At 47.1% G+C, this 13,500-nt stretch overlaps 1 protein-coding gene across 3 annotated transcripts in view; it reads left to right on the top strand.

Moving 5' to 3' along the window:
- Positions 1–13,500, top strand: part of ZYG11B (zyg-11 family member B, cell cycle regulator) — a 151,858-nt gene that overhangs the window by 58,455 nt on the left and 79,903 nt on the right. For 2 of the 3 annotated variants that reach the window (XM_083157924.1, XM_083157925.1), the window contains exons 8-9: positions 4,495–4,545; positions 9,803–9,964. In XM_083157924.1, the coding sequence (XP_083014050.1) occupies positions 4,495–4,545; positions 9,803–9,964 (213 nt within the window). The remainder of the gene's footprint in view (positions 1–4,494; positions 4,546–9,802; positions 9,965–13,500) is intronic. The other variant, XM_083157926.1, reaches the window with a different exon arrangement.

Below are 13,500 nucleotides of genomic sequence, written 5' to 3'. Positions count from 1 at the left end.
AGCACTCAATAACTGTGACCTGTGTCCCGCAGGAGAGGTACAGGGGGGACTTGCCCAAGCCTCCTGGCAGTAAAAGAGTGGAACCTCGGGTGGCACTGGAGCTTCTCCGTGTCCCTCCTCACGTGCAGCCAGGCAGACAGGAAGGGATGTCAGTGGCGGGAACTCTCTGTGCGCCAAGCACAGTTCCCTGCCTACTGTCCCCGGGGGAGGGGCTGATGTGGGGGGAGCCTCCTCCCCCTGCTAACAAATGGCCCCAGGGAAGGTGTCCACATGCAGCGCTGGTAAAATGGCGGGGATCCGGCGCGCGCCGGGCGGCCCCGCATACCAGCGCTGCTGCCCACAAACTAGTTTCCCTGGTGGTCCAGCGGGACGGGCGGCGAGCCGGCCGCCCGCTTGCTAGCACAGCCGGCGGTCACCCCTCGCCGGCTGTAGCAGCCATCTCTATGCGCCTCGCTGTGCTATCGCACACGCTCCCGGCGGGGAGCGTGTCTTACTCACAGTGCGTCCCGGCTGTTGTGAAGGGGGCGCCTGTGGTTCCCGGCGTCCGGCTGTGGCTGTAGGCTCCCCAGTGCCCGGGGGCCGCTGCAGGTCCCCACCCGCGGGTGGCGATGCAGCGCCGGACCCGGGTGTTGGAGCCAGCAGTGCAGGGGTCTAGTCAGACCCCCAGCGCTGCTGCTCTGACACTTACAGTGTAAAAAAAAAAAAAAAATTAAAGTTATGGCTGCTAAATAGCAGCCCCTCTTTTGGGTGCATCTGGCTCCTGCCAGCACCCTAGAAAAACTGAGGTCCGTGGCCTGGAGGCGGGGTATAGGAGGGGAGGAGCCTGACTGCCTGGGAGGGTAGTGGCCCCTGATGTCTCCCGAAGGAGAAAAGACATATATAGGGAAGACCATCAGGCCCCTAAAAAAGAGGATACTGGAACATGTTTCCAGTATCAAGAATGCCGAAAAAGACAAACAGGCCATGAAAATGCTTACCCCTGTCGCACGACATTTCTACAAATATCACCAGAGTAGAACCATTGGGTTGAAGGCATACGGCATGCTGAAAGTAAATATGGGGATCAGAAGAGGGGACATTGACGCAGAGTTACTGAGGCAGGAAACCAGACTCATATTTATGATGGATACCATGTCACCGAAGGGCCTCAATGAGGAAAATAGTTACTCTGCATTCCTGTAACTTCTCCATCATGATTTCTGTCTCTCCTATATATGTCATTAAAACTTATTCCTATAACTACTAAATAGCAAATATACAATAATATCTGAAGATACATATGCTATTCTGGGATACAGGGTAATCTCCATGTAGCACCAATAATCATAGGACACTCACCAATACTTCCCTATATAAAGAGTGATCTGCATCTCTTATCAATTTTTCATAATTATTAAATTTTTTACAAATTCTTCTGGCTTAACAGTCATTTCACTGGTGTTTTTTCCTCGAATCCGGGTGAATTAATTTTCATTATGAAACCTTCACCACTATATTATTCTCATTACGGCTATACACTACACTAGCTGTACCAGAGCTTAGTTTTATTTTATTATTTTTCTTTTTGCTGTGACACGTATTTTGTGTTATTTTTGTGTGTATGCACTATTAAGATACAACTTATCTCCTCCTACATTATATTGCACCATTATTTTAATTTATTATCTACCAGCACCAGTAATCAGGATTCTTCACTCTATAATCAATAGCGCCCCATGTTGGGCTCTATATGTATCTGTAATCACGATACACGACTTATATATCTTTGTTACACATTCTTCACCCCATCCCTCATTTTCCACCCATCATCACGGTACTTAACTACTATAATCTCTGTGAGATTTGTCCCAACCTGTCCATCCCACGCTTAACAAACTATATTACTAGTATATTTTTAACATTTCCAGTGAATATGAAAATCTCCAGTGACCTTGGACGATAGCCTTTAGAGAAACTCATAGCGGGATTACCGCAACAGGGAACTCGACAAACAAACTGTCCACGATTACCATGGCAACGTGACGCCGGTCAAGTGTAAACAATAGGACCAGAATGAGCACACGTCATCAGCGCGCCCGTATTTGGATAGGCGCTACTCACCATGGCTTGGTAACCATACCAACCCCAGACGCAACTACGCGTCATGACTGACAGACCACACATGATTGGACTGGATAAGGCGCGCGTCATCAACGCGCCTACGTCCAGACGTACACGCTAGTGGTAACCATAACAACAGTATACGATACGTGAACCTAGAGGACACCATCCGGGGGCTCGCTGGATAGGGAGCTCCCCGATTGGATACCTGACTCTCGACCAACTTCCGGGGGCGTGTCCAATAAGGCGCACTATCATTGGGGCATTATACATCACTACAGGTATAAAAACCCTGTGCTCATTCAGGCTGGTTGGCCCTGAGGAAGCTAAAATCTGCGAAGCGCGTGCCGGCTAGCGGTGCGCGGGCAGATGTTTGTAACTGTTTATTATTTTTCTTACTAATGTATTTTGATTATCTGTTGACCTGGCAATAGCCCTTCTAAGGGCGTTCACTGCAGTCAGCTACGGTCCACTTGGAGGCGACTCCATTGGACTAGCTCAGTGAATTAACATCCAGCATACAGCAAGCACTGTACCCCACCATACTGACTCCGTTACCAGGCAAACTGTAGCCGATAGGAGTTTTAGTATTTATCTGGGCCAATGCCCTTATACTGGACCTTTATCATTTATTGATTTAATGACTCAGATAGTGATTCTCCTTAGGGAGGTGGAGTGAATTTCACCCCATACACTATGAGATGGTTAGTTGTATGTTAATCGACATCTGAGCATTACTGAATTATTCAGGATAAACATGTCATTTTTTTACTGACATGAGTGTATTGTGCGGCATTTAGAACATCTACCCATCAAGGCCTACTGCCTATATATATTGCCTATACTTGGTCTGTACAGTGACAACAGATCAGGAGCACACTGTCAACGAAATCACTTAATCAGTGCATACATTACAGTATATAACAAGCATCTGCCCGCCACCTTAGTTTTTTAATATAGTGTTACACCCCCCCTTGTCTAATATATGTATTCATTTTTTATTTTTTTTTATCTCGCAGTTCTTAAAAGAAACTAATAAAAGTTATGTTTTACTCTGCTTTGGTGCACCGACATAGGACATCTCTCCCTCTCTTTTCTTGTTTCTGTGTGGTGAGAATGTCATGCGTGGTGTGTGTGTGTGGTGAGACTGTCACGCGTGGTGTTTGTGTGTGTGTGTGTGTGGTGAGAATGTCACGCGTGGTGTGTGTGTGTGTGGTGAGAATGTCACGCGTGGTGTGTGTGTGGTGAGAATGTCACGTGTGGTGTGTGTATGGTGAGAATGTCACGCGTGGTGTGTGTGTGTGGTGAGACTGTCACGCGTGGTGTTTGTGTGGTGAGAATGTCACGCGTGGTGTGTGTGGTGAGAATGTCACGCGTGGTGTGTGTGGTGAGAATGTCACGTGTGGTGTGTGTGTGTGGTGAGAATGTCACGCGTGGTGTGTGTGGTGAGAATGTCACGCGTGGTGTGTGTGTGGTGAGAATGTCACGCGTGGTGTGTGTGTGGTGAGAATGTCACGCGTGGTGTGTGTGTGGTGAGAATGTCACGCGTGGTGTGTGTGTGGTGAGAATGTCACGCGTGGTGTGTGTGTGGTGAGAATGTCACGTATGGTGTGTGTATGGTGAGAATGTCACGTGTGGTGTGTGTGTATGGTGAGAATGTCACGCGTGGTGTGTGTGTGTGTGTGTGTGTGTGTGTGTGTGTGTGTGTGTGTGTGGTGAGACTGTCACGCGTGGTGTGTGTGTGGTGAGACTGTCACGCGTGGTGTGTGTGTGTGTGTGTGTGTGTGTGTGTGTGTGTGTGTATGTGTGGTGAGAATGTCACGCGTGGTGTGTGTGTGGTGAGAATGTCACGCGTGGTGTGTGTGTGGTGAGAATGTCACGCGTGGTGTGTGTGTGTGTGTGTGTGTGTGGTGAGAATGTCACACGTGGTGTGTGTATGGTGAGAATGTCACGTATGGTGTGTGTATGGTGAGAATGTCACGCGTGGTGTGTGTGTGTATGGTGAGAATGTCACGCGTGGTGTGTGTGGTGAGACTGTCACGCGTGGTGTTTGTGTGGTGAGACTGTCACGCGTGGTGAGAATGTCACGCGTGGTGTGTGTGTGGTGAGAATGTCACGTGTGGTGTGTGTGTGGTGAGAATGTCACGCGTGGTGTGTGTGTGTGTGTGTGTGGTGAGAATGTCACGCGTGGTGTGTGTGGGGTGAGAATGTCACGCGTGGTGTGTGTGTGGTGAGACTTTCACATGTGGTGTTTGTGTGGTGAGACTGTCACGCGTGGTGTGTGTGTGGTGAGAATGTCACGTGTGGTGTGTGTGTGGGTGTGTGGGTGTGTGGTGAGAATGTCACGCGTGGTCACATTAGTCTATAGCTAATATCGGATTTCATTTCTTTCAGTTGTCAACTGAACAGACGGCTCAGCTGGGGGCCGAACTCTTCATTGTCCGGGTATGTGTCTCTCCCTACAACGCCCTACGCGGGGTAATCCCCCCCTTCCCCCCTACACAGCCCTACGTGGGGTATGTAACCCCCCTTCTCCCCCTACACATGGTGTGTGTGTGTGTGTGTGTGTAATATATATATATATATATATATATATATATATATATATATATATATATTACATACATGCAGACTGTTTCGGATATCATGGAACCTTTTTCAAGAGCCTACATTATACTGACCAAAGTGCCATTAAATAGGGTCTATGGCACTCTGGATACTCTGCAGAATTATAACAACCTGCCGGGTGCCTTCTCCATATGTTGTTTTTCCACTGTCTGCATTGCTCGCTGTACTTGTTGCAGCCTCCTGACATATGGCAACGGAGCAAGCCACATACACCTGCAGCTAAAGTTAGACCTGAGTGACAGTTCTTCTCCAGTTCCTTATATATATATATATATATATATATTACCCAATAGTCCTCTACGCGCTATGTATGCAAATCCAATTGAGAATCTGTAGCAATGGCTGCCTTACCACAAAGTCCCTAGAGCAGGCATGTCCAAACTGTGGCCCTCCAGCTGTTGAGAAACTACACATCCCAGCATGCCTTGCCATAGTTTTAGCAATCCCGAATAGAAAAACTGTGACAAGGCATGATGGGACTTGTAGTTTTACAACAGCTGGAGGGCCATAGTTTGGACATGCCTGCCCTAGAGGGTTAAGGGACAGAAAGAACAACAGAATATGCAATTGTGGTGTGGCGCCTAGAATTAATATATAAAGTCCATATATATGGTGATCCCAATGTACAGTGAAGCAGACCAGAGGGTTTCGTGCAATTTCTTGTTTATTTAATATCCTTCAAATTTGTCACCGGCAAAACCGCGAGAAATGTCCCAACGCGTTTCGTCTAAAGCGACTTCATCAGGGGTAACATCACAAATTCTTTTTTCAAATAGTAGAAAAATTACTCCTCCAATAAATATCGGGGATAAGGAACAGTTCTTCTAAACCACTTTTCACTTTATCTCTATAGAGTGGAATAGGAGCGAATAATACGCTTAATAGTATAAAGTGTGTGAACACCATTAAAATTCTAGGAAAATGTTTTCCTTCCCTGTATAGTGCACCTCTCTCTATGAGTTCTATCTCCAACAGGGAAGGACAGCAGACTCTGTTGCTGTCTCCCCGATATTTATTGGAGGAGTAATTTTTCTCCTATTTGAAAAAAATAATTTGTGATGTTACCCCTGATGAAGTCGCTTTAGACGAAACGCGTTGGGACATTTCTCGCGGTTTTGTCGGTGACAAATTTTGAAGGATATTAAATAAACAAGAAATTGGACGAAACCCTCTGGTCTGCTTCACTGTACATTGGGATCACCATATATATGGACTTTATATATTAATTCTAGGCGCCACACCACAATTGCATAATAAATATATATATATATATATGTATATTTATATATATATATATATATATGAACAGGATGGATGGTCGGCACTCCATGCAATCAACAGCAACAGCTGGTACGGTGCCCTCCACGGTCAAATGGCAAATGTAGTACAGTGTAGATAGGCAGCACTCAAATCTTCAATAAACAGACTGACTCAAAGAGCTCAGAAGTTCAAGATGACGTTTCGGTTTATTAACCTTCCTCAGATCTGAGGAAGGTTAATAAACCGAAACGTCATCTTGAACTTCTGAGCTCTTTGAGTCAGTCTCTTTATTGAAGATTCGAGTGCCGCCTATCTACACTGTACTATATATATATATATATATATATATATATATATATATATATATATATATATATATATATAGAAAGCACTTACCCCCTCGCAGAAAGGATTGGAGCCGGCACACGGTAGTAGGTGAAGAAAAAAAGGGTTTATTGCAATTACATCATTGCACAAAGAGACAGCTGCCGACCTGACAGCCGTTTCAACTGCATGTGAGCAGTTTTCATCAGAGGTGATGAAAACTGCTCACATGCAGTTGAAACGGCTGTCAGGTCGGCAGCTGTCTCTTTGTGCAATGATGTAATTGCAATAAACCCTTTTTTTCTTCACCTACTACCGTGTGCCGGCTCCAATCCTTTCTGCGAGGGGGTAAGTGCTTTCTATTAACCACATTATGTGCCTGGCACCGGAACAGTTTTATCTTTAACCAGAGTGCCAACCTGAGAACCCAACTGTCTATATATATATATATATATATATATATATATATCACTCTGGATACTCTGCAGAATTATAACAACCTGCCGGGTGCCTTCTCCATATGTTGTTTGAATATATGCGGTATATTGCGGGCGCCACTCTCAGCCCTTAAATGGTGTGGGAAGCCAGAAATAATCCCAACAGCCAGGTAGTATAAGTTATAATAAAGGATTATTTCTGGCTTCCCACACCATTTAGGACCAAGAGTGCCACCCGCAACACCGCATATATACATAGATAGACAGGATTGGTTTGGCACTCCTTGAAACTGAATGTAACGGCGACCGGTGCCCTCACAGACCATAAGGAGCACGATGGTACGGCACTCTTGGCCAATAAACAAGCAAAGCCACTTAACTTTTCTATTTATTATATAAATTGAAACGTTGTTAAGTGGCTTTGCTTCAAGCTCTTGTTTATTGGCCTAGAGTGCCGTACCACCGCGTCCCTATATATAGGGGGATATATATATACTGTATGTGTAAGGGGATATATATTATATTGGAGAAGGAATCAGTCACTGCCCAGCTGCCAGGACAGCGTTCAGATGCCTGCCCGGGTGCCCGTTCCGTGGGAGAACTTCCCAAATTATATATAATATATATATATATATATACACACATACAGTGGCATAAGAAACGTCACTCCAGGACTTGCATAACAGTGAAGACTGATAACCAGTAAAGTTTCTACGGTGTTGCAAGTCCTGGAGTGACGTTTCTTATGCCACTGTATGTGTGTGTATATGTGTGTGTGTATATATGTGTGTGTATATATGTGTGTGTATGTATATATATATATATATATATATATTTCTGTCACTCATGGTTAGTGATTGGGTGACGCCATTTATTGTCAGACAACTGTGTTTACTCTTTTTAAATCATAATGACAACAGAAACTGCCCAAATGACCCCGATCAAAAGTTTACATACCCCAGTTCTTATTAATACTGTGTATTGCCCCCTTTAACATCAATGACAGCTTGACGTCTTTTGTGGTAGTTGTGGATGAGGCTCTTTATTTTCTCATATGGTAAAGCTGCGCATTCTTCTTGGCAGAAGCCCCCAGTTCCTGTAAGCTCTTGGGCTGTTGCATGAACTGCACGTTTGAGATCTCCCCAGAGTGGTACAATGATATTGAGGTCAGGAGACTGAGATGGCCACTCCGGAACCTTCACTTTATTCTGCTGTAGCCAATGACAGGACGACTTGGCCTTGTGTTTTGGATCATTGTCATGTTGGAACGACCAAGTACGTCCCATGCGCAGCTTCCGTGCTGATGAGTGCAAACTTTCCTCCAGTATTCTCTGATAACATTCTGCATTCATCTTGCCATCAGTTTGGACCAAGTTTCCAGTGCCTTTGTAGCTCACACATCCCCAAATCATCAGCGATCCACCTTTGGATTTCACAGTAGGAACGGTGTACCTTTCATCACAGGCCTTGTTGACTTTATGGTTGTGGCCAAAAAGTACAATTTTGGTCTCATCACTCCAAATGACTGTTCCAGAAGTGTTGAGGTTTGACTCTGTGCTGTTTGGAGTATTGTAGCTGGATGCTTTGTGGCATTTGCGTAGTAATGGCTTTCTTCTGGCGACTGGACCATGCAGCCCATTTTTCTTCAATTGCCTCCTTATTGTGCATCTTGAAACAACCACAGCACTTTATTTCAGAGAGTCCTGTGTTCCAGCTGAAGTTATTTGTGGATTTTTCTTTGCATCCAGAACAATTTTCCTGGCAGATGTGACATTTTTGTTAGTCTACCTGACCGTGATTTGGTTTCCACAGAATCCCTCATTTTCCACTTCTTAATTAGAGTTTGAACACTGCTAATTGGCATTCTCAATTGCTTGGATATTTTTTTATATACCCATGACACATCAGTGCAGCAGTGGATGAAAGATGCAAGGGTCTTTCAGGAGACCAGAAACTCACTGACCTTTTATACACACACACTGATTACAAGCAATCAGATCACAGGTGAGGATGGTTACCTTTAGTAGCCATTCAAACCCGTTTGTGTCAACTTGTGTGCATGTTATCAGGCCAAAATCTCCAGGGAATGTAAACTTTGATCGGGGCCATTTGGGTGGTTTCTGTTGTCATTATGATTTAACGTAGTAAACGCAGTTGTGTGACAATAAATGGCGTCACCCAACCACTAACCATGAGTGACAGAAACGTCTGTGAGTTATCATTTATATTCTCTGACAAATGGCCAGAAATCACACATTCTGCTGCTAGGGTATGTAAACATTTGAGCACAACTTTATCCCCATTTACCACAACCCTGTTCAGGATATGAATCCCCCCTACAAAGCCCTACGCTGGTTTTGTATACCCCTTTGCAGCCCCACTCGGGGTATATGTCCCCCTTCATATGCCCCACTCGGGGTATGTGTCCCCCTTCGTATGCCCCACGCGGGGTATGTGTCCCCCTTGGTATGCCCCACGCGGGGTATGTGTCCCCCTTGGTATGCCCCTCGCGGGGTATGTGTCCCCCTTGGTATGCCCCACGCGGGGTATGTGTCCCCCTTGGTATGCCCCACGCGGGGTATGTGTCCCCCTTGGTATGCCCCACGCGGGGTATGTGTCCCCCTTGGTATGCCCCACGCGGGGTATGTGTCCCCCTTGGTATGCCCCACGCGGGGTATGTGTCCCCCTTGGTATGCCCCACGCGGGGTATGTGTCCCCCTTGGTATGCCCCACGCGGGGTATGTGTCCCCCTTGGTATGCCCCACGCGGGGTATGTGTCCCCCTTGGTATGCCCCACGCTGGGTATGTGTCCCCCTTGGTATGCCCCACGCGGGGTATGTGTCCCCCTTGGTATGCCCCACGCGGGGTATGTGGCCCCCTTGGTATGCCCCACGCGGGGTATGTGTCCCCCTTCGCAGCCCCATGCAGGTTGTGTGTATCCTCCTTCCACACACACACTGAACGATTATACTAATGCAGACTGACCCACGTGTATAATACTTACTCTGAGCATTGTGCGTATAAGGAGAGATCCCTGTTCTCTCTCTGTACAGCAACTTCTGCAGATTGTGCGACAGAAGAGCAGCCAGAGCCTGGTGGATACCACCCTAAAGTTTACGCTCAGCGCCTTGTGGAACCTGACTGACGAATCGCCAACCACCTGTCGACACTTCATAGAGAACCAAGGCCTGGAGCTCTTCATGAAGGTGATTGAGGTAAAGGAGAATTGTCCTCCGCTCACAGGTCAGACTGACGCGGCTGTCATCAGCGAGGGGCGTATTGTCTGTGATGTGCGCAGTCTGTAGTAGTAATCCCCCCCCCACAGATCAGGCACAGGACATTATATACTGCGTCACATTGTGTAGGTGACACGTCAGCGAGGGCCGTATTGTCTGTGATGTGCGCAGTCTGTAGTAGTAATCCCCCATAGATCAGGCACAGGACATTATATACTGCGTCACATTGTGTAGGTGACACGTCAGCGAGGGGCGTATTGTCTGTGATGTGCGCAGTCTGTAGTAGTAATCCCCCATAGATCAGGCACAGGACATTATATACTGCGTCACATTGTGTAGGTGACACGTCAGCGAGGGGCGTATTGTCTGTGATGTGCGCAGTCTGTAGTAGTAATCCCCCCCCCCCCCACAGATCAGGCACAGGACATTATATACTGCGTCACATTGTGTTAGGTGACCTCTCAGCGAGGGGCGTATTGTCTGTGATGTGCGCAGTCTGTAGTAGTAATCCCCCACAGATCAGGCACAGGACATTATATACTGCGTCACATTGTCTAGGTGACACGTCAGCGAGGGGCGTATTGTCTGTGATGTGCGCAGTCTGTAGTAGTAATCCCCCCCATAGATCAGGCACAGGACATTATATACTGCGTCACATTGTGTAGGTGACCTCTCAGCGAGGGGCGTATTGTCTGTGATGTGCGCAGTCTGTAGTAGTAATCCCCCCACAGATCAGGCACAGGACATTATATACTGCGTCACATTGTGTAGGTGACCTCTCAGCGAGGGGCGTATTGTCTGTGATGTGCGCAGTCTGTAGTAGTAATCCCCCATGGATCAGGCACAGGACATTATATACTGCGTCACATTGTGTAGGTGACCTCTCAGCGAGGGGCGTATTGTCTGTGATGTGCGCAGTCTGTAGTAGTAATCCCCCATAGATCAGGCACAGGACATTATATACTGCGTCACATTGTGTAGGTGACACGTCAGCGAGAGGCGTATTGTCTGTGATGTGCGCAGTCTGTAGTAGTAATCCCCCATAGATCAGGCACAGGACATTATATACTGCGTCACATTGTGTAGGTGACCTCTCAGCGAGGGGCGTATTGTCTGTGATGTGCGCAGTCTGTAGTAGTAATCCCCCATAGATCAGGCACAGGACATTATATACTGCGTCACATTGTGTAGGTGACCTCTCAGCGAGAGGCGTATTGTCTGTGATGTGCGCAGTCTGTAGTAGTAATCCCCCATAGATCAGGCACAGGACATTATATACTGCGTCACATTGTGTAGGTGACACGTCAGCGAGGGGCGTATTGTCTGTGATGTGCGCAGTCTGTAGTAGTAATCCCCCATAGATCAGGCACAGGACATTATATACTGCGTCACATTGTGTAGGTGACACGTCAGCGAGGGGCGTATTGTCTGTGATGTGCAGTCTGTAGTAGTAATCCCCCCACAGATCAGGCACAGGACATTATATACTGCGTCACATTGTGTAGGTGACACGTCAGCGAGAGGCGTATTGTCTGTGATGTGCGCAGTCTGTAGTAGTAATCCCCCATAGATCAGGCACAGGACATTATATACTGCGTCACATTGTGTAGGTGACCCCTCAGCGAGGGGCGTATTGTCTGTGATGCGCAGTCTGTAGTAGTAATCCCCCCCCCCCCCACAGATCAGGCACAGGACATTATATACTGCGTCACATTGTGTAGGTGACACGTCAGCGAGGGCCGTATTGTCTGTGATGTGCGCAGTCTGTAGTAGTAATCCCCCATAGATCAGGCACAGGACATTATATACTACGACACATTGTGTAGGTGACACGTCAGCGAGGGGCGTATTGTCTGTGATGTGCGCAGTCTGTAGTAGTAATCCCCCATAGATCAGGCACAGGACATTATATACTGCGTCACATTGTATAGGTGACCCCTCAGCGAGGGGCGTATTGTCTGTGATGTGTGCAGTCTGTAGTAGTAATCCCCCATGGATCAGGCACAGGACATTATATACTGCGTCACATTGTGTAGGTGACACGTCAGCGAGGGCCGTATTGTCTGTGATGTGCGCAGTCTGTAGTAGTAATCCCCCCCACAGATCAGGCACAGGACATTATATTTATTTATTTATTTATTAACAGTTTCTTATATAGCGCAGCATATTCCGTTGCGCTTTACAATAGCAGACAGTGAAACAAAACAGGGTATTTACAGACAGTCAAAATGTAGGAGGGCCCTGCTCGCAAGCTTACAATCTATAGGGAAATAGGCATTGATACATAAGGATAGATACTGTATTCTTTATTGCATCGATTCCACCAGAACGCAAGGTTCTATGACTGGTTCTGGAATTTGATAAGCTTGCCTGAAGAGATGAGTCTTCAGGGAACGCTTATAGGTTTGGAGACTGGAGGAGAGTCTTATTGTGCTTGGGAGGGCATTCCACAGAGTGGGTGCAGCCCGAAGAAAGTCCTGCAGTCGGGAATGGGAGCGGGTAATGAGTGTGGATGAGAGACGCAGATCTTGGGAGGAGCGTAGAGGTCGTGTTGGATGATATTTTGAGATAAGAGAGGATATGTATGTTGCGTCACATTGTGTAGGTGACACGTCAGCGAGGGCCGTATTGTCTGTGATGTGCGCAGTCTGTAGTAGTAATCCCCCATAGATCAGGCACAGGACATTATATACTGCGTCACATTGTCTAGGTGACACGTCAGCGAGGGGCGTATTGTCTGTGATGTGCGCAGTCTGTAGTAGTAATCCCCCATAGATCAGGCACAGGACATTATATACTGCGTCACATTGTCTAGGTGACACGTCAGTGAGGGGCGTATTGTCTGTGATGTGCGCAGTCTGTAGTAGTAATCCCCCATAGATCAGGCACAGGACATTATATACTGCGTCACATTGTCTAGGTGACACGTCAGTGAGGGGCGTATTGTCTGTGATGCGCAGTCTGTAGTAGTAATCCCCCCCCCCCCCCCACAGATCAGGCACAGGACATTATATACTGCGTCACATTGTGTAGGTGACCTCTCAGCGAGGGGCGTATTGTCTGTGATGTGTGCAGTCTGTAGTAGTAATCCCCCATAGATCAGGCACAGGACATTATATACTGCGTCACATTGTGTAGGTGACACGTCAGCGAGGGGCGTATTGTCTGTGATGTGCGCAACCTGTAGTAGTAATCCCCCATAGATCAGGCACAGGACATTATATACTGCGTCACATTGTGTAGGTGACCCCTCAGCGAGGGCCGTATTGTCTGTGATGTGCGCAACCTGTAGTAGTAATCCCCCATAGATCAGGCACAGGACATTATATACTGCGTCACATTGTGTAGGTGACCTCTCAGCGAGGGGCGTATTGTCTGTGATGTGCGCAGTCTGTAGTAGTAATCCCCCCCCCCCCCACACAGATCAGGCACAGGACATTATATACTGCGTCACATTGTGTAGGTGACACGTCAGCGAGGGGCGTATTGTCTGTGATGTGCGCAGTCTGTAGTAG

The sequence above is a fragment of the Crinia signifera genome, chromosome 8, assembly GCF_055691185.1.
Source record: "Crinia signifera chromosome 8, ASM5569118v1, whole genome shotgun sequence".
In the NCBI taxonomy this organism is placed as follows: Eukaryota; Metazoa; Chordata; class Amphibia; order Anura; family Myobatrachidae; genus Crinia; species Crinia signifera.
Note: the sequence above shows the minus strand (reverse complement) of the source record. Positions and strands in the feature narration are given on the sequence as shown.